Source organism: Heterodontus francisci, chromosome 4 (genome assembly GCF_036365525.1).
Source record: "Heterodontus francisci isolate sHetFra1 chromosome 4, sHetFra1.hap1, whole genome shotgun sequence".
In the NCBI taxonomy this organism is placed as follows: domain Eukaryota; kingdom Metazoa; phylum Chordata; class Chondrichthyes; order Heterodontiformes; family Heterodontidae; genus Heterodontus; species Heterodontus francisci.
The window spans coordinates 156,781,509-156,802,838 of NC_090374.1; the positions used below are offsets into that span (position 1 = coordinate 156,781,509).

The window sequence follows — 21,330 nt, forward strand, 5'->3', positions numbered from 1 at the left end:
TATCCAAACAAAGTTAACTTTTTTTTTTTTTGTTTTCTTGCACTTGCATAATCACATTCCTCATTAGACCTCCAACATACTAAGGGTTCCTACCATATTAAGGAGGTCTTGTCTGGTGCTTGGTTTAGTAAACAGTTGATCAGGTGTATTCCCAATTGCTATTCCTGGCTGGACACCAAAACTTGTATTTCAAGCACTTTTTATTTTAAAAGTTCCAACATTTCACAAGTGCACACACTCAACAAAGTGTGATATTCAACAGGTTACTAAAAGCTTGATTGGAAGGAAATTTAGTGGGCATTTCTGAAATTGTGGTCTAGACAGATGAAGGCATAGCTACTAGTGGTGAGACAAAGGGATTTCAGGATGCATAGTTCTGAAAGTTTCAGACTGGATATAGAGGTGCAGCCATGAAGGATTTGAATTTTTTTTAAATTGGTGTCTGAGCATGGGTGAGGGATGCATAGTGCAGGATAAAATGCAAGTGTTTGTAGTATTATAACATAAAATTCTTGGGAGAGCTTGACCAGGTAAATGCTGAAAATCTATATAGTCAGTCTTAAGTGACTGATCCCTTATCTGGCCTGAGACATTTCACCAAAGGGTTGAGTATTTGGAATTCTCTGCCCCAGCATATTAAAGACAAGAAATTTTTTTTGGCTATAGAAGTCGAGGTATGTGGGGAAGGGCAAGAAAGTTGTGAAGCTCTGCCATGGGGCTGAATTGAAGAAAATAAATTGGCACACTGCACGCCAAAGAGCTGCAATCCAAAGTACAGTTCATTTCTATTGGGTGGGGGGGGGGGCTGACAGTCCCCAGCAATATCAGCTGCCTGTGCACAGGCAGAGCTGTCAGCCCTATTGGAAAATTTAAATAGTTAAATGGAATTCAAAAATACAGCATTGGGTTAGACTATTTTGGCGATGAGGTGGGTGAGTGTTTTCAACTTCAGATGGGTTATGGCAAAAGTGAGATTAGGCATTTCTGAGGATATGGGTCTGGAAATCTTAATAAAATGCAAAGGTTGTGAACTAGACAGCAGCTGGGGAGAGATGGAATTTAGTGAGTGTCAAGGATGATGGCTTCAATCTCCATTCTTGAATGGAGCAAATTATCTGGGACTAGATGTCTGAGTCAGTTGAAGTAAAGCTGGATGTCTTCAGTGCATATGAAGTATTATCTTTTGACTCCATGGGGATGCATGGTGAATAGAACCTTGAGGGACTTCAAGGGTGGGGAAATAAGCCATGGTTGAAAATGCTCTGGCTACAGTTAAATAGGCAACTGAGTCCCATTTGAGTTGGACAACTGAAGTGAAGGTTGAGAGGAAAAAAGACCCAAACCCAACAACTACATTGGGCCAGAGTCCTTCCATCTTTTCCTGAGCCCAGCCCATACCTGACCACTGGAATGTTCACTGACTTCATGGCTCCAATTTTTTTTTTAATGACCTTTTCAAGTCCAATTAATACTGTCTGGCCTGACCCAAACCTGGCATGTTGTCTGGGTCAGATAGCAGGCCTTTAAACTGAAGTTTATGGAGAATAGTGTCAATTATGTTTACTGCTCTGTACCAGTAAAAGCAAGAAAAGGGATAGTGTACAATGGTCAGCCACAAGTTGATCTCTAGGAAATGGATGTTAGCATGTTGTGTTGTATTGCATTATAATCCGATTGGTTAAGATTTTTCAGACTTGCTGCATTTTGGGAAAACCAGATAGTCAGTTGTTACATAGTCAAAATCAAAGCTGAGTGAGGAGGCATACGATGACATTTGTTTGTTCTCTAGATATTTGGGAAGTTCAGCAGGAACCTGATTCAATACTAGAGTGTGATCGTACCTCCTTCCTTTGTGAAGATGGAACTGAATGTGTCAGCCTTGAATACAAATGTGATGGTGACAAAGACTGCCCTGATGGATCTGATGAGATGGGGTGTTTGGAAGTATGTGATGAACCAGGTAACTAGCCACCTGTCCTGTCAACATTATTCCAACTGCTGCTTTCTGAAATGAGAAGCTGTGAAACCAACAGCCATGTTGATTACTCCTATCTCCACTTTAAATACAATGTCTTGTGTCTTGCTGTCCTCTACAAAACGCTGAAGGGAAGGAGGTTGGAGAAATGGCTGTCCACTCCCTGTACCATGGCCAGTTGACTAAAGTAATTCACTTGCAAACAGTTTCTACCTATGATTACTGACTCAAGTCAGTTCACTTCTTTTTATTCTATGTGCCTTTTAAATATCAATTTGTAGCATGAATCTTTCAGTTGGAGTTTTCTCCCTTTCCCCCTTCTGACTTGGAGTTGAACCAAAGACCTGCAGTGGCTTACGTGGTACTTGCTTTCACATTGCTGGTTGGAAAGTGGGTGAGGTTGCATCACCCAGTATGAGTCTAGAGTCTGACTCTGGACTGAAGCTCAAGATAACGGAGCTAAGAATTCATAAACTTGTCTTGTGTACTAGGCAGGAATAGAGAACCTTAGCAGTCAAGGAGTCACTTGTCTGGAGAATATTCTAATTGAGAGAGGTTTTGAGCTGCTTGGGAGTGCAAATTTGAGGACATTGAAGCTTTTGGAGCAGAACCAGATTCATGGTCACTTTGCTTCCAAAAAGGCAATTTTTGTGATACCCTATGCAGGAGCATTTGCATTTTCATGATTAGGTGCTAACTGATGAGTGCCTCAGTCCATAAAGTTATTTTGCAAGTTTTAACCTCTTGATGGGAGATGATTCAGCAGAAGTAATTCAACCTAAATCTAAAAATAGTATACAATAGGCTTTTATTCAGAAAGTCAAACCTCGTTCTCAATTTCTCTACAGTGTTTCTTAATGACATTCATCCCTGTCCCACAGAAATATGATCAATTGTTTTTCATACTGTTTGAGCTGTATTGACAAATCTTTCTCCCTTCAGATGCATTTAAGTGTTTAGATGGAGCCAGATGTATTCAAGGACAGCTACACTGTGATGGGATTGAGCAATGTCCAGATGGATCTGATGAAAGGGATTGCATTGAATCAGACAGCTGTGGTTTCTGGTGTGATGATCACCAGAGATGTATTCCTTTGTATTGGATATGTGATGGCAGTGAAGACTGTACTGATAAAACTGATGAATTTGAATGTGGTAAGCTGAGCCAGTTTTACTACTCCCTGGTTAGAATGTGTTCTATGAAGTCCCTTGACTACATTTGTGGCTTGCACCCCACTAAATTTACATGGAGATGGCCCTTCCATTGTTTTTAAGCATCAAGCACATTAGAACTAAGATTAAACTGCTGTACAGTTATTGCAACCCCATATCCAACAGCTGAACAGTCTTCAACTTTTAAATCTTGTGTGTAGATGATTCAATTAACTTGGACCACAATGCAGTTATTTTTGTTCAGAAGAGCATGTGGACCCATGATGTCATTCAGCTCATTTACTGAGCAAAAGGAAGAATTAACTTTTTTTAATCTAAAAGGGATTTGTTTAGAATAGAGCACCTCCATTCCTGCCAACCTAACTCCACTGGTTTTAGCAATAGATCTGGCTCCTGCCAGACTCCATTGGAACTGTATTAATGTAAATTGGAAGGTCATGATGCAAATGGGAACATTAGAACCCATTCCTAAGTAGGGTCATCCAACTTTCCAGTGAAAGTTGGATGCCCATATGGTTATAAATGTTCCTTTTAATGGTGCACTCTTGCCTGGCAACATAAGGGAAGTAAAGGCCTCTGCCCCAGATTCCTCTACTCTCCAGCCACATGACCTTGCAACATATCTTTCCCCCTCACCACTGCCTTGTTGCAGCCACCTGCTCTGCTTGCAAGTGTCTTCTGGATGTTTTTTATTGGGGTGTCCTCTCCAATACTGCAGCTAGTTGCTGCTTTCTGATAGGCCTCTGAATCCTCTAGGAGGCTGTCAACTCATTCCAGGAGTTAATTAACTTGGGCCAGGTGGTTGAATAGAAATAATATATGTACTCTCTCTACTGTTGGTTTGGCCACAGATGTATTCCTTTTTAGCTGGCATTTGTTTTGGAATATAGTTGGAAAGGGTCATTTCTGAGTAAGATAATTACCCTTTGTAATTTTGCTTAATACTGGTTTTGATGGCTTGGAATCTGTCACTTATTTGACATCATTTTTTTAAATCTCTTTTTTTTTTTTCTTGACAATGCCTAGTTTGTATTTAATCCTGGCTGAAGTTGTAATTTAGTTGTTCTCTTATGGCGACTGCCTTTTTCCAAAGGTAAATGACCAGTGTTGGAAGTTTTGTCCCCTTCCCTTCCAGTGAAGGATGTTCATCCCTCAAGTTAACATGTTGGCATACCTGCTGCTGTCAAATTCATCATACTCTTCCACTCAATCAAGCCAGCCTCCTTCTCACTAACTTATTTACATGCATTGCTGACTAGACATGGAACATTGATACTGTAGAAATCAGGAAATTTCCATTAAATAAAAGTGCCTGTTAAGTTGAATCCATGTGACTGCTTCTACTGCTCCTGCAGTGGATGCCTTCCTTTTTCAGAAGGATAAAATCAATCTACAGGACTCTTCATTGGGTGAGGAATGTGGTGAATCTTTGGGTCCCTACTGCAACTAGGAAATGTAATTAGTATTACTATCAAAATGCCCACTATGTTCTTTAAGTTGCTAAGCATTTTGGGACTATAATACCTCAACACTGAAATTTTCTTTTGGATAATTCAAATGTTGTACAACCTTGTCTCTAATTGCTTAGAGAAGCAACCCTCTGCCAGTCCACTAGTCTGCATTAGTTGTCTGACAGTTATGTGGGGTATTGCATCACAATTTATTGAACTTTTTTTGGACAAGCATCTATCTAGCAGATGCTAGTTTGGCCATTACTTGTTTTAGTCCCTCTGGATTGCCTGCCTAACATTTAGCCCGTCTCCATTCCCCTCACATTTTTCCAGCCTCTGAACCACATTCAGCCAGTGGAAATCATGCTAGTCATGATTGAAGTGCTTTACTAGTTGAAGTGCAGGCAGCTTTTTAATATTTGAAGCTTTTTTGGATTGGCAAGGCTGACAATTGCCCATTTCTATTTGTCTTGACAAGGTGTTGGTGGTCTGCCTTATATTGAGTTGAGTGGCATGCTGGCTCACTACAGAGCTGTTAAGTCAACTGTTAACAAGGTCTTGGCACACAAGCCAGACCTGGTAAGTACAGTAGGTTTTCTCCCCTAATGGCTTCAGCAGATTCATGCTGACTGACTAAACAGCTCTTTATTTTCAAATCTCTAAACTGAATTCAAATTCTCAATTCCACCATGAAGTATTTTTCAAGCAGTCCTGGTCTTGATTGCTATCCCATAGTTTAACCACTAGACATCCATAACTTTGTCTATTGGGTGGCTTGAGTTGGGATGTCAAATGTTCCAGAGATTTGGGTCCCAGTCTGTGTATTGCCTACAGTACAAGCTAACTATTATCCATAAAGTAGGGATGTTCACAGACTGCTTATCTAGCTAGTCTGAAAATTATCCAGTTTTCAGGAACTGTTTTTTGGTCTGCAAGAAAGATCACCACCTTTTTAAAAAATGTCTTCTATTTTGTGCAGGGTGTAGCAGTGATGACTTCAGCTGCAATGATGGCCAATGCATCTCTTTAGCTTTCCGTTGTGATTTAAAATATGACTGCAGAGATCACTCAGATGAACACAACTGTCCCAAACCTAAGCCAATTCTGTGCAAGCCTGATGAGATGATCTGCCCTGTCAGTAAGGAGTGCATAATAAAGGAATGGTGGTGTGATGATGATACTGACTGTGAAGATGGGATGGATGAACAGGTATACAATGGATTGCTGTTAAATTCCCAAATGCCTTGTATAGATCATAACCCCCCCCCCCCCCCCCCCCCCCACAAATTGGAAAATTTATATCTGCTTTCTGGACATTGATAAAAACATAGAAAAATAGGAGCAGGTGTAGGCCATTCAGTTCTTTGAGCCTGCTCTGCCAGTCAATAAGATCATGGCTGATCATCCAAACTCAGTACCCTGTTCCCACTTTCTCCCTGTAGCCCTAAGAACTATATGTAACTCCTGAATGTTTAATGATTTGGTTTAACTGCTTTTTGTGGTAGAGAATTCTACATCTTCACCACTCTGAAGAAATCCCTCCTCATCTCTGGCCTAAATGGTTGGCCCCTTTTATCCTTAGTCTGTGACCCCCTGGTCCTGGACTCCCCTGCCATCAGGCACATCCTTCCTGCAACTAGCCTGTCCAGTCCTATATTAAAAAAAAAAAAAATTCTAGGTTTGAGATCCCATCATTCTGCTGAAGTCGAGCAAATACAAGCCTAGTCAACCCAATCTCTCTCCATAAGTCAGTCCTGTCATCCCAGGAATCAGTATGGTGAGCCTTTGCTGCACTCTCACCATAGCAAGAACATCCTTCCTCAGATAAGGAACCCAAAACTGCACACAATACTCCAGATGTGGTCTCACCAAGGCCCTGTATAATTGCAGCAAGACATCCCAGCTCCTGTACACTCATCCTCACTATGAAGGCCAACATACCATTTGCCACCTTAACTGCCTGCTGCACCTGCATGCTTAATTTCAGTGGTGCACAAGGACACCCAGGTCTTGCTGCACCTCCCTTTCTCAATCTGTTACTGTTCAGATAATCTGCCTTCCTGTTTTTGCCTCCAAAATTGATAACTTCATTTATCCACATTATATTGCATTTGCCCACTCCCTCAACATGTCCAAATCACTGAGCTTCTCTGCATCCTGCTCACACTCTCTCCCAGCTTTGTCATCTGCAAATTTGGATATATTACATTTAATTCCCTCATCTATATCATTATGTACTGTGAATAGCTGGGGTCCTAGCTGTGATCCCTGCAGTACCTCACTAGTTACTGCCTGCCACTCAGAAAAAGACCTGTTTATTCCTACTGTTTCCTGTCTGCCAACCAGTTCCCTATCCATGTCCATTCCTTGCCCCCAATCCCACGTGCTTTAATTTTGCATGCTAATCTTTGTGGCACCTTTTTATAGAAAGCCTTCTGAAAGTTCAAATGCACCACATCCACTGGTTCTCCCTTATCTAATCTAGTTACATCCTCAAAGTTCCAGTAGATTTGTCGAGCATGATTTCCCTTTTGTAAATCCATGTTGACTTTGTCCAATCCTGTCAGTTTTCCAAGTGCTCTTGGGAACACCAAATGCTCCAAGGCGGGGGAGGGTGGTGGGGGAGAGAAGGAAAAGAGGTTCAACAGTAGAACAGTCCATAGTCTAATTCTGGCAGTAAGTGATGGTTTTTTTCTCCCCCAACCTGTGGTGAATTTCAACAATTAACTTGCAAACTTTTTTTACATTAACAAATTTGGCTTTTTGAGCAATTATGATTGTCTAAATTCCCTTCAGTTTAAATTTCAGGTTTTTGGCTTGACTTTCAGAATTTTGAGAATAAATAAACAGACTAAATTTTCTTTCAGTTGCAATGGACTGAACTCTCTCTTGTGCTAACCCACAGTTGTCTGCCTGTGTTCCTGTTGGAATAGGTTGTTTGCACTATATGCCAGTTCAAAATTAAATTGTAACAAATGTATCTCTGCTCAGTCTGGCTGTATCCAAGGCAGCAAGACTGCACCTTAGTAAGTCCAGAGGCCTGCTTGTTCTTGAACTAGTTTGGCTTAAAGACACTACATATTTCCCCAAAAAGTTACAGGGTCATAACATAAATGTGAAGGTAATTGAGTTCCATCTCAAACCTTGTTTCCATGGACTTGCAATATTGGAATGCAACCTTGCCTTGACCTCTAGCCAGATAAGCATCTGAACCTAGTGCAGGTAAGCAATTGACTTGTTATGGACTTTGGCTTCTGACTCCAAGTGCAGGTACTAAAGCTTTGGTTTATCCAATCCATAGTCAATTAATATTGACCTCCAGGCCTATGCATGATTTAAACCCATGGAAAGCTATGACCTACAAATAAAAGTTGCAATGCAAGCTGACTTGCCAGAATTTTCCACTTGCTCCTGTAAGTACTTATGTGCAGTGTGGATTGCTTCTGCCCATTGTCCAATGAGTAACTAGCCAATCTGTTAAGGCTTTGATAGTGGCAACCTTCAGATTCCAAAGGAACTGAACTAGAGATTTTCTAGTTGCCTAGAAAGATACCAAATCAGTATTTCCAAACTAGTTTGTGGAACAAGATGACAATTTGATTTTTCAATTCAGAATTTTTGAATCTACTAAAGTCAATTGAGGTAAAATGGTTACATGAGAGCACCTGAGCTATAGTATGTGTATATTGTACAAGTGCTGTAATCACAGCTGTACATTACACTTCCCAAGAAGAAATAAAATTGTTAAATTTTTCACAATTTGAATTCAAATTGGCATTGCATTATTTGCAATAATGCTTTGGGTATTGATCATTGTGGTTTTGAATCACTTTACTAGTTTAAATTTGTCCATTCCTTTTCCTTTCAGAATTGCAAATTTTCAGAAAAGTGCAAGGAATTTCAGTGGACATGTGGTAACTCTCAGTGTATTCCAGATTTCTGGCATTGTGATGGACAGAGAGACTGTAAAGATGGCAGTGATGAGATGGAGTGTGAGTTCTTTTTTTTAAAAAAAAAGGTCTTCTGTTTGGCTTAAGCCTATACACTACAAGGGCAGTTATTAAACTTTTGCTTCCTGCCCCTCCCAACCAAACAGGCCAACCAAGGCCATGCAGAAGCTCTGAATTCCAATGTGCTACGGTGGAGTGCATCAACATGAGTTTGGTCTGTAATGGGAAGAATGATTGTGCAGATGGCTCTGATGAAGGTGACAACTGTGATGTTCAGGAATGCAAAAACTGTACCCACGTATGTTACAAGACACCACATGGACCTGTAAGTATTTCCCAAAATAGCTTTTGAAGGGGGAAAGGGACAAAATTCCATATTTTAATTTGGGGTGACTTGGACTGTGAAGTTTAATCTGACTGCCAACTACAGTCTTATTTGTCAGGACTTAAGAACTAGATCTAGCTATTGATGTGAAGCTGACCACTGGTTATTAAACTGTGAGTCCACTAATGGGAAGTAGACTTTCCATCTGTCCCACCCCCCACCTCTTTCTCTTTCTAACCCCCCACTTCTCCACCCAGCCTGACCTGACCACTGCAATGCTCCTTTCACTTGGCTTGTGACTCCCAATCTTCAGGAAGCTGCAGCATGAGTGTGATGACATCATAGATGCTCACTGCACAGACTCTATTTCCCTGCTTGATACACCAGACTCTCCACTTAAGTAAGCTTTTTGTTTAAACTAACACTTGCCTGCAATTCTTGCTGTGAGTGTCCAGCCCAACACATTGTCTGGGTCGGGTAGCTGGCCTTTATTGTGTTGCCTCTGCCTCAAGCTGGGAAGTCATTCAGTTTAGAATCTCCCTCTTCAAGCTCCCTAGAAAAATGCCTGCTGCCAAGGAGGGATGGGGAATACCATTGCACCACTCAGCTGTACACAAGCATAATGCAGTGGACAAGAGCTCACCTGTGCATCAGTCTAGCTGTGCTCACAACCCCCCTCCCCAGCTTAAAGCTGACCACTTGTATAGTCCCTGTTCTTGCACAAGTGCTACCATTTTTTTTTTAAATTGTGAAAATGGGACATTGGGTGAAATGCACAAACAGCAATGAGCATTTCAAATTTGCCTGCATGGTTTCAATCTTTGCCTACAGGTAGTTTTAATGTTTTTTATTGTAACCAAAACTGATGTTTAAACATCTTTGTTGCAGAAATGTGGCTGTGAGAATGGGTTTAAGTTTATGACTGACTTGTATACCTGTGTTGATGTTGATGAATGTAAAGAACTACCAACCAGGCCATGCAGTCAAATGTGTCACAATATGAATGGAACCTACAGCTGCAGTTGTCACTCTGGATTTCTGCTGCACAATGATGGACACAGCTGTAAAGTGACAGGTAGGAACATGCTTTGAGTGGTATGCTTGCCAGAAAAGTACTTGCCACAAATCAAGATTCCTAGATATTTGCTCTAATTCATTACTGATCTTTAGATATTTAAAGTCAAGTTATACTTAATGTAAACTGTGCCCTTTGCTTTTATGATGCAGAAGGTGCAGCAGAGTCTTTGTTTTGGATATTAAGACTTTCTCATAGCTGTAGCATCAAATGTACAGAAGTAGCACCTTCATATTAAGTCTTGCAGAATGGGCATACAATTGGCAAATGAATTTCAGCATAGATAATGTATTGCATTTTGGTCAGAAAAATTAGCTATCTTTAAATTCTAAATAGAGTAAAGGGATTGGAGTACAAATTGGTGATCTGTTAAGGCCACAAACCAATTACTTGGGTTTATTTCTGAAAATTTGAAATTAGTTTTGCTAAATTGTAGAATTGAGTACTGCATGAAATTCTGCTCACCATTTTCAGACTAGTTTTTGCACCCTCAAATACAAGGATGATGCCAGAAATGCAGGGTATAATCAGGTTGAACAGACTAGGCTGTGTCTCCTTTCTGAAGGCTGAGGGGTGGCTGAACAATCTGCTGTAAATGTTAGCAACCATAATGTTTGCACTTGCAGGAAGAGCAATACTAGAGGGCAATGCAAAAATTGTAAATGGGGAATTCAGAAGAAACTTTACTGAAGAGTGGTGAGAATGTGGAACTTGAGACAAATCTAGATGCATTTAAGTAATGAGCATGAGGGAGAAGGGGGAAAAAAAGGTTTTGAGTAAAGACTAGAGGAGACTGAAGTAGAGCATAATCACCAGCATGGACTAGATGTGTCAAATGGCTTGTCTCCAATACTTAAGTAAAGGCAAAATACTGACTTGTGAAGTGAGACCCAAGTTGTCCCTTTTGCTATTCAAATTGCCTCCTCTAGTTGGACAAAACAAAAACTTGCATCTGACTCCATTTGTTTTGTATTGAACTGCTATTGTCTCACTTGTCCACCCACCCAAGCTGCAATATTGTCTGCTCAACTCGGTAATTTTGTCTTCAACTGAAGCCATTTCAATGTTGCATGCAAGTGTCACTGGAATTTACCAAATTTTTCTTTAAAAAAAAACAAAAACTGGTTGCTTTTGTTTCTCTGATCTTGTTCCAAAGATCAGCAGAAACCAACAAACTAATTTCAGCTTGCATTCTTCAGACTTCCACTGAAGCAGGGAACCCTTGCAGAAATTTGATTTTTGTCCTGAACAGATGTTGGCCATGCAATCTGTTTGACCCAGAAACTAGGGCAAGGTGTTGTTTAAATTTTAACTTGGTGACCTTTTTGAGCTTAATAGGAATCTCTAGTCCCATTTAAGCAAAAACCTTGATGTTGGGCAGCTATCTTACCCCATCCTTTTTTTTTTAAGTGAGGATTCTTTGTATTGTACTATAGGGATACTATTTCTCTAAGATTGTCCTTTCAATGTTTTTTTCATTGGCAATTTCAACTTCAGACTTTGGTACAGCATCTATTTACATGTACTAGATCCATATTAGCTATCTATTCATTAGGCTTTTCCCACTCCAATTCAGTTATAGCTAATTGCAGGAAAAGTATTTGTTCCCACCTCTAGGACTGTCTCTGCTTAAACTAGACAACTATAGTCTAATAGTGTTAATCATTTCCTGTAAGCATCAATTACAAAGCACTGTTTAAACAATACTAAGCACTTCAAGCACCTCTGATTCATTTACAATCTTGGTTATTCTCATTTTACATAGTAAAGCCAAGCCTGGAATTTTGTTATCTTTGGCCAAGCTAAAGTGTCTGAACAGGGTCACCAGTTGTTTAACCTTCCAGACATATCAGCATATGTAATTCCCTTTGTGCAACACCTATCTCTAAGAAAAGTGGTCTAGCTATCATTGTGACGGGACACTTAAGCTCCGATTACTGCCTGTTTAGGGACACCATAAAGTTGATGCAAAGAACTTTAATAAATCATTTCAGTTGCAATGACAAGTGCACAATCTGATTTTTTTAGTTATACATCCTGGGGAAATAATGTAATTAAAACTCTGTAGGTGCACTTAATCAGTTACCAGCAATTGCTACCTCCAGGATCTCTTGGGTATACTAGCCACTGTAGAACAAGCAAATTGCATTCATACTGCCACTTACTATATGTAGTGGGAAGTGTTTTCTCCTATTTATCGTGATGCATCTGAAGTTGCCCTATATTTCAATATTCCTGCCAGTGACTTAATTACAACCTTGGCATCTATAATGCTAGCAGGGCAACATTTTTATACTACAGCCATACCTTAATTTTACATGCTAAATTCTGAATTTTGAAGGGTTGCAACATGCAAAAGAAAATTACATGGATTGTCTCCTCTGAGCCTTGTCATGTTCTGAGCTAACTTAATGAAGTTTGTTGGATATTATGTAGCCTGCTCACCACATTTATCCTTAAAAGGAGGAATGGCAATTTTATCTATCATCTATGGCTTGCACAATTCTTAATTCTCTACAATGGAGAATGTAGAACCCCTTGGTACAATTTCTTTTACACTGTTGATGGCTAAGTTGGTCTTGTGTCAGAAGAACCTCATTCTGACCATTTTTCAGTAAGCCCAAATTCTGTGACTTAAAACTTGTCGTGTTTCTCTTTAGCCTTGCATCCTTTTTCACTTTTAATGTAGGTGCTGAGCCAGTTCTTCTTGTATCCATTCACCATGATGTCCTGCTGTATGGATTGCATAGTGCTAAAAAGGACATTCTTCCTGCTATTGCAAAAAGTGCCATCTTCTCCCTGGACTATGACTGGAAGGAAAAAGTAATCTTCTGGGTTGATGCTTATTCTGAAAGTATAAAGTGGATGAAACTAGATCAACAAGATAAGGGAATACTGATCAAAGGTCAGTTTATAAACTAATGCTTGCAATAGTAAGATCAAACAGGGTGGCGCAGTGGTTAGCACCGCAGCCTCACCGTTCCAGGGACCCGGGTTCGATCCTGGGTACTGCCTGTGCGGAGTTTGTAAGTTCTCCGTGACTGTGGATTTTCGCCAGGTGCTCTGGTTTCCTCCCACAGCCAAAAGACTTGCAGGTGATCGGTAAATTGGCTGTTGTAAATTGCCCCTAGTGTCGGTAGGTGGTAGGGAACATGGATTACTGTAAGGTTAGTATAAATGGGTGGTTGTTGGTCGGCACAGACTCGGTGGGCCGAAGGGCCTGTTTCAGTGCTGTATCTCTAAATAAAAAAAATAAATAAACAAACTATTGTATTTTGCTTTGCATCATTTTCTTGAGCATATCTGGCACAAAAAAGTGGATGTTAAGATTATTTTTCATCAGTGCCTCATGGAAATGCTGTTCTGTAGAGCTATAGTTAATCTTATGTGGTTTATTTTAGTGAATAGTTGAACCATCAAGACAAAAGTTTGAGCCAGCAAACCAGCCAGCATCTGTTGGCTGGATTTTGCAGTATCCGCATTACTCAAACTCTTCAAAGCAACAACCACTACTGTAGTCTGCACATATGCAATTATATGCAGAAATCATTGCTCAATTTTTTAATACTTTAGATGTGCTGTTTTGAAAGTTTCAATTGGAAATTGCAACTGAGAAACTTCCCCTCCTGTGCCATTTAATTTTTGCTAGAGGTGTAGCTGAGTTTTTAAAATGGCATACTATGCCTAACTACTCCTGAAGAATCTCTGACCCTAAAATTTTATATTCTCTAATTTTTCAATTCTGAAATTGTTTAAATGATTTCAGCTAATCTCCCAATCTTCACTGTAAAATTGGTGCATTTTTAGTTCCTAGTTCGTTTTTTTTTCTGAAATATTTCAGTGTAATTGGCTACTACTCTTGATAACATTATCTCTGGGAATCTGCAGATCTTTGACTTTGCACCCAATGAAAACAAAATTGGGTGAAATCCATACTCCACATTGCTAGATTGTGGGCAGCTTGGTCAGTGAAGTGCAGTCACTTGACTAGAAAATCAGACTAACCTTTCAGTTAATAATTTTTTTTAATCAACCTGAAGCTTAACTCTTTCCTTCTACAGATACTACCTAACCTGAGTTTCCAGCATTTTTTGATTTCCAGAATGTTCAGTATTCTGCTTGTTTGATTTGTGAAGCAGATCATAGCCAAATTCAGGGAGAACTTCATGTGGAAGAGTCCTTCATTTTAAAATGGATTGCCTTATTTAAAAACTAATTTTAGGAATTAACTGGATAATTGAACAAGAATAGATTGTTACAAAAACAAAAGATTCACTTTTTGAGAAGTGCAATTTGGGCACCTGCCTCATGTTCAAGAACATGGACCTCCTTGTTAGTAGCAAGAAATGGGGCAAGTATTGATTTTGGTCAGTGATTTAAATTAGATTTGAAAAATAGACTGTTTTTTTTTTTTAAACTGACAGGAATGTGAAGATTGCAGGCAGACTTTTTATCTAGTGCACCCAGAGGTATGATGCTTGTCTAAGTTTAAATCTGCTTGTAGTTGGGGAGGGCAGAGCAGTACACAGGAAGGGAATTTTGTGGAGATTTACCTAGACGCTTAGGCTTGATATCTCAGATTGATCTGTTACAAATTGATGTGCAATCATTGAAGTTAATTGGCAACTATATCCAAATTACTTAAGTTCATATATTTTGCTTGGAACAGCACAAGTGGTGTGGAACTCAAGCCCAGCTTAACTTCAGATTGACATAATCTGCTGAAGGGCTGTTCAGTTATACTACCATAGCTTTCCAAGCAACTAGTTATACAGAATCATCCAAACCAAAAACTAGTTAGTAACCCCTGGGAACAACAAGCCTTTTGAACAGAATGAAGGGGGGGGGGAAGAAATGTCTGGATAACCTTGTCCTGAGATCAATTGCCAGGTTTTAATGGATTGATGGAAATGGAACTTCTTAAAAATCTATCCATATATTGTACTGCAGGAGTCCAGTCTGACTGTGTAGCCCTGGACTGGTTGGGCAGAAATATTTATTGGACAGATGGAGTAGCTGGCCGTATTCTGGCAGCTAATTTGAACACCACATGGAATAGACTCGCAGAATATACAGTTGTAATTGACACAGCTATAGATCAACCTCATTCATTGGTTCTGCAGCCACTTATTGGGTGAGACTTTAACTTTTTTTTAAAATTGTATTTCAATTTCTAATTCCAGGCAAGTCCAAACCTACATACTGTTCTCCTGTAGTTGGAGGTACAAAACAAATGATGTCTTTAGGCTACACTAACATGGTGCCTGGCTGGTATCAGTGTGCATTACTGTTCAATGGTAATGTTTGGCAGTCCATTTTGAATGGTCAGTTAACTAGGATCCCTATATGAAGAAAAGGTCAAACCTTAAAATCAGTGGGCTTTTAACCTAAATGTGGAGGTCAATCAATGCTAACCATTCACTTGCTTGCCTAAACTATTACTCCAAGCAGGACTAGGGAGGAACTGGGGTATCAAAATCATATCTGCTATATGTAATCACTAAAATGTGTAACTAATTTGTGTTCAATTTAGACTGATGTACTGGGCTGATATTGGAAGTGAGCCACGCATCGAGAGAGCAGGCATGGATGGAACAAATAGAAAACTCGTTATTAAGAGTGGACTTGGTTGGCCAACTAGCTTGACTCTTGATCTGCTTGGCAGGAAACTACTTTGGGCTGATGGCAAACTGCATTGTATTGGTGTGGCTAATTTAGATGGCACAGGGATAAAGGTACTGAATTTAAATAAAATATAAATAATTAATTAATGGCTAAAAGTAATTAATGAAATTGAATAACCATTTTTATCAGTTAATCCAGTTGGTGCACACTCGCAGACCATTTGCTGTAGCTGTATTTGAGGATGAAATCTACTGGTCTGATGTGGAGTTAAGAACTGTTCAAAAAGCTGACAGACTGGGAAAGAACAGAACTGTCCTCTTGAAACGCAATGTTCAACCATATGAAATAAAGGTAGGGATTTGGGTTGCATGGCAGAAGAAAACTAAGCCTAGAAAAATATACATTAATGTATATTAAAGCTCATGAATATGCCAATGCTATACTAAGCTTTGTGGCCAGTTCACAAATGTGTATTTTCAATCCATCAGAAGGATGTTTACTGCATTCAATTACTATTCATTGTTCAGGTGAAGTGGTTTCTCCTTTTTTGATTGCCAAGTTACAAGGGAATGTAGTTGGGGAAAGCAGCAGCCCAGAGACAATCTGGTGTATGAGTAGTTATTGGGCTGCAAGAACTCATTCCACCATTCATGAGGATATCTGATTATAGTTATTGGAGGCATGTGATTATTTGCTTTAACTTTAGTTGCATGGGGTTGGAAGAATATATTAAGTGGCCACTGTACACAGCATAATTTGAACATTGCTATATTTGCCACACCAATCACTACACTGATCAAAACATGTACATCTGTCTCTTTTCTCTTAACCTTTACACTAGGCTATTATCTGCCTAACCAGTTGACCAATTCCTCCCTGCAGGGAAAGGAACAATTGGATTTAAATATTTTCTTGTGCTTTCTAGTAAGTCTTAAGTGCTGTATTTTCAAGTGGCCTTAAGGGGATGGAGGAAAGGAATTGTTAATTTGCATTTTCAAAAGGTAAAATTTTTACAGTTGGACTGCTCCATTTCAAAGTTTACTTCAAAGCCACTAACTGCTTTAAAAAAAACTATTTCTCTTTGGACTAGCTAACTTGCTTGCAGGCCTAGTGAGCTAAGCATGGTGACTTTAATCTCAAGATGCCTTGAGTAAATAAGTAAAATAAGTTTCTATCTGCAGGTGATGCATGAAGTTCTGCAGCCGAAGTTGATGAATCCTTGTGAAAAATTAGGCTGTAAGCATTTCTGCTTATTGGGTCCTGGATTGAAGGGGAGCTGCCAATGTGGACTGGGCTTGTTGCTGGCAGATGATGGTGTGACCTGCATGAAATCAGCTGATGAACCTTTTCTCTTCATAATCTCTCCCACTGCCCTAACTCAGGTAAAATTGAGACATTTGTATAGCACCTTTTCAATGACATTCATGGGATGTGTACATTTTGTCTAGGCCAGCATTTTTTGCCCTTGGTGGTGAGCTTCCTTGAAGTGTAGGTACACCAACAGTGCTGTTAAGAGTTCCAGGATTTTGACCCAGTTCCAAATTGGGATGGTGTGTAGTTTGGAGGGGAACTTGCATGTGGCAGTTCCATGCATCTGCTGCCCTTTTTTAGGTGGTAGAGGGTGCATATTTGGAAGATGTAGTTAAAGGAGCCTTGGTGAGTTGCTGCAGAGCATCTTGTAGATGGTACATGTTGCTGCCACTGTCTGAAGGGAGTGAATGTTGAAGGTGGATGGGGGGTACCAATCAAGTGGGCTGCTTTGTCCTGGATGGTGAGTTTCTTGAGTGTTGAAGCTGTACTTACCCAGGCAAGTGGAGTATTTAATCTCTCTCCTGATGTGTGCCTTTTGTAGATGGTGGACAGGGTGAGATTACCTCAGAATTCCCAGCCCCCCTCCTGCTTTCATAGCCACAGCATTTGTGGCTGGTCTGGTTCAGTTTACGGTCAATCATGACCCCCAGGATGTTAATGATGGGATTCAGAAATGGTAATGCTATTGAACATGGAGAGATGATATTCTGAGATGGTCATTGTGTGGTATGAATGTTACTTGCCACATATCAGCCCAAGCCTGGATGTTGTCCAGGTCTTGCTGTTTCAGAATGAGTTGTTGTGAATGGCACTTCACTTTTGAAGTGTAGATGCTGTCAGAAATGCAGCAGCCAATCTGCACAACAAGCTCATTAACAAGGATTACCAGAATCTTTCATGGTTGATTTTAATATTAGCCAGGCAATTAGGGATAACTTCCCCTGCTCTTAAAATATTCTGATCAAACACGTTGTTTTGAATTTTTGGTGAGTTTCAAGGACAAAACAAAAGGGATTAAAGTTGGTTCTCCACCTAACTTTTTGTATTATTGAAAGTTCTTCACTGCGCCACTGTGCCCTCAGTCAAAGTTGTTAGCACCGCAGCATCACAGCTCCAGGGACCCGGGTTCGATTCCGGGTACTGCCTGTGTGGAGTTTGCAAGTTCTCCGTGTCTGCATGGGTTTTCTCCGGGTGCTCCGGTTTCCTCCCACAAGCCAAAAGACTTGCAGGTTGATAGGTAAATTGGCCATTATAAATTGTCACTAGTATAGGTAGGTGGTAGGGAAATATAGGGACAGGTGGGGATGTTTGGTAGGAATATGGGATTAGTGTAGGATTAGTATAAATGGGTGGTTGATGTTCAGCACAGACTCGGTGGGCCAAAGGGCCTGTTTCAGTGCTGTATCTCTAAACTAAACTAATCTGACCCTAGCATCCATTCCTACACTGCATATTGACTTGTTTATTTCTTGTGGTCATTGTTCTTTTTGTGGGAGAAGCTTTTGTAACTGCAGCTTAAGTATTTGACCTTTTTTGTTCTGCCAAGTTGAAAACTAAGTTTTTAAGCTTTGAAGAGAAGTATAAAAATGCTAGAAAGGGATTCTTGGCAGATTATCTGGTTTTAATTTACTTCCAAGTAAAACCATGCTAAACTGGTGATAGTTGCCCAAATTGTTGAAGCTGGATGTACCTTGATTTTTTTTAAAGTTGTCTTTAAGCATTGGAGCCTTCACAGCTCTGAGGTGGGGGGGTAGGGAACATAGACAAGAAAAACAGAATGTGACAATGGGGAAAACTAGAGCATGACTAATGTAGGCAACAATGGAGTTCTGTTGGATGAGATCCCAAAGTAAGCTACATGGTGAAATAATTGACATGAAAACTAAAGAATTTGCAGCACTTATCCTTTTACAGATTTTCTTTTTAAATATTGTAGCTAACAAGGGATCCCAAAAGTGACTTCCAAGTGGCTGAGATTGCAAACTAGGGAGCAGTTGCAGAGGGGCCTGCACCTGTGGTCTCTTCCCCACCCAATTGCTAGAAACTTAATCCCAGAATAGAGCCACCATTTGAAATATACAACATTTCTATTCTGGATCATTGAGCCAGAGGGGTGTGGTGGGACACTAAACAAGAAAACTCAGTTGTCTTATTGACAAATGACACTTGGATCTAACTAACTAGAAGATCATTTAAATAGCTCGGTTACAGCACACATCACAAACCTTGCATCAGTGGCTGTTGAGCAGCATTAACAAAGGAAATCTAATGGAATCTGGCTGTGTATAACTACAATAATTAGAGCACAATTCATAAGCAAGTCTACAAGACCCTGGTACAAACTAATTCTAGTCACATTCAAGCATCTGATGCAAGTAGACAACTAAACTGCTCAGTTGAACTTGAATACTAGAAGTTCAAAATTCTAAAAATTGAACACTAGATTAGGGCAAAAGTTTCAACTTGGCAGGAAGCTGCACAGACGTGGCCACAAGACAAGGTGATGAGCATATGGAACAGACTGCAGGCAAGTAATGTGAAACTTGAACTAGATGTTCATTTGAGGAATTGGCTTCTGTGATTGGCCTGAATGACTAGATCCTTCACTCTTGTATTTTTGTGCCTTTTGTATGCAAGATGAGCTCTTGTATTTGGGAGAAAACAAGGCTTTCCCTTGACTTTGCCTACTTCAGCTAAAACCCAGTGCTGAAGCTAGAGTGTCTGATTCAGTCCTCTGGTCTCTAGCATTAGTCTCTACCGACACTTGAGGTTCCAATGGATCTGATCATTGTCTATATCTGACCCAATTGATGGGTTTTGAATAATACCAACTGGCTAGACTTGATTTTCAAGAGTTTTTAAAGCTTGATTAATGAAAATGTTAACTCTATCTCTCTCCCTTGTTGGGGGAGAAGTGATTTGGGGAAGAAGTCTTTGGACTTGATGCCTGACTGGCTTTTTGTAGGCTAAATTATCTCCAACCACTTCACTTCCCTCATTTTTTAAAGACAAAGTTACATTTACCAGGAAGAGAAGCAGACAACCAAGGGGAAATCCTATGCATCAGACCAAACTCTCAAATGCCCACTTTGCTCTTGAAGGTGGATCTAGGCCACCCTGTTCCATTCAAGCAAATAGATTGTATGAATTCCTAGAATAAGCTTACCAAAAGCTAACAGCTCATATAATGTGTACCTGAAAAGACCTTGTCCCAAAGTAACTAGTCAGCTATGCAATGCATTACTTTTATTAGTGTAAACATGATTGGAGCCTATTTGATGCAACTGAACCTATAATAACTGCCAGTTAACTTTTTTTTACACTCAATCCTGTCAGTGTCAGATGTTAGTTCAAACTACATGTTTGGCTATTATATCACTCTTCAGTCTAAAATACTGCATTTCCTAAGTGACTTTTTTTATTTTACCTCTGGGGGAAAAACCACCAATTCAGATCATGTGATACCATTTTAGATATTTATCTCAAGGAATTGGATTTATCTCCATTGCTTTAATTTGCGTTTGATGCTGTTCTGATATATTTTATGTTGCTTGCTTTAACATGCACCATTATTACAACTGCAATTCATATTATTTTTTTTCTCTACAGGTATACCTGAAGCATCTACAGCCAGATACAGGGTCAAAGGCCTTACCAGAACACCTAGTGCACCAATTGATCAATAACCAAGTGTCTTCAGCAGATTATGTCTGGAAAGACAAACTGGTCTACTTTGTAGATTCTGATGGCTTCATTGGGAGATTTATGCTGGGGTCCAATGTATCCACAGAAGAGAGGATTTTTCAGATTGATGACATCATATCACTAACAGTGGACTGGCTGAGTGGTAATATCTACTGGGTCACTAGCATACCTAGTGTAATTGAAGTGGCATCTGCAAATGGCTCTTATAGACTTGTACTGATAAAAAATCTCTATCATCCAACTTCCCTTGCATTACATCCACCTACTGGCATCATGTGTTTCTCTGACTGGGGCTCAGAAGACCAGAGAAGTGGTCCAAGGATTGAATGTTCTCATATGAATGGGGAAAAACGGAAAGTAGTTTGGAAAAAGTGTCGCCTCCCTACAGGCCTGGTCCTTGCAGAATCTGGCACGCGGCTTTATTGGATTGATCTAAGTAAGTGTTGAAGGGGATCAATTGAAATAAGCCACTAGTCCTGATGTCCAGTTCATGTCATAGAGTTCACTGCTGCCAATTTAGACCAACATAAAGCTAAAAATCATTTGGTTAGTCATGTTTTTTTTTGAAGTGCAACAGTTCTTTAACTGCTTAAATTGCATTCCTTTCCTTGGATCTAAATTAACACTCACTACGGTAAATTAAAAATTAGTTCTAATGATGCATTGGTTTACATTCTGGTATGCATTGTTCAATTTCCAGGCATAATTCTGATACAACCTGGTGAAAAGTGTCTAGGGGT

The 21,330-nt window shown here is 39.9% G+C and overlaps 1 protein-coding gene across 4 annotated transcripts in view; it reads left to right on the forward strand.

Annotated features, from left to right (window-relative positions):
* LOC137369344 (low-density lipoprotein receptor-related protein 4-like) overlaps nucleotides 1–21,330 on the forward strand; it is a 50,930-nt gene that overhangs the window by 17,401 nt on the left and 12,199 nt on the right. For all 4 annotated transcript variants that reach the window (XM_068030418.1, XM_068030416.1, XM_068030417.1 and 1 more), the window contains 12 exons: nucleotides 1,790–1,960; nucleotides 2,918–3,130; nucleotides 5,579–5,808; nucleotides 8,468–8,591; nucleotides 8,696–8,874; nucleotides 9,763–9,949; nucleotides 12,639–12,854; nucleotides 14,900–15,083; nucleotides 15,483–15,684; nucleotides 15,764–15,925; nucleotides 16,756–16,956; nucleotides 20,495–21,026. In XM_068030418.1, coding sequence (XP_067886519.1) covers nucleotides 1,790–1,960; nucleotides 2,918–3,130; nucleotides 5,579–5,808; nucleotides 8,468–8,591; nucleotides 8,696–8,874; nucleotides 9,763–9,949; nucleotides 12,639–12,854; nucleotides 14,900–15,083; nucleotides 15,483–15,684; nucleotides 15,764–15,925; nucleotides 16,756–16,956; nucleotides 20,495–21,026 — 2,601 coding nt within the window. The remainder of the gene's footprint in view (nucleotides 1–1,789; nucleotides 1,961–2,917; nucleotides 3,131–5,578; nucleotides 5,809–8,467; nucleotides 8,592–8,695; nucleotides 8,875–9,762; nucleotides 9,950–12,638; nucleotides 12,855–14,899; nucleotides 15,084–15,482; nucleotides 15,685–15,763; nucleotides 15,926–16,755; nucleotides 16,957–20,494; nucleotides 21,027–21,330) is intronic.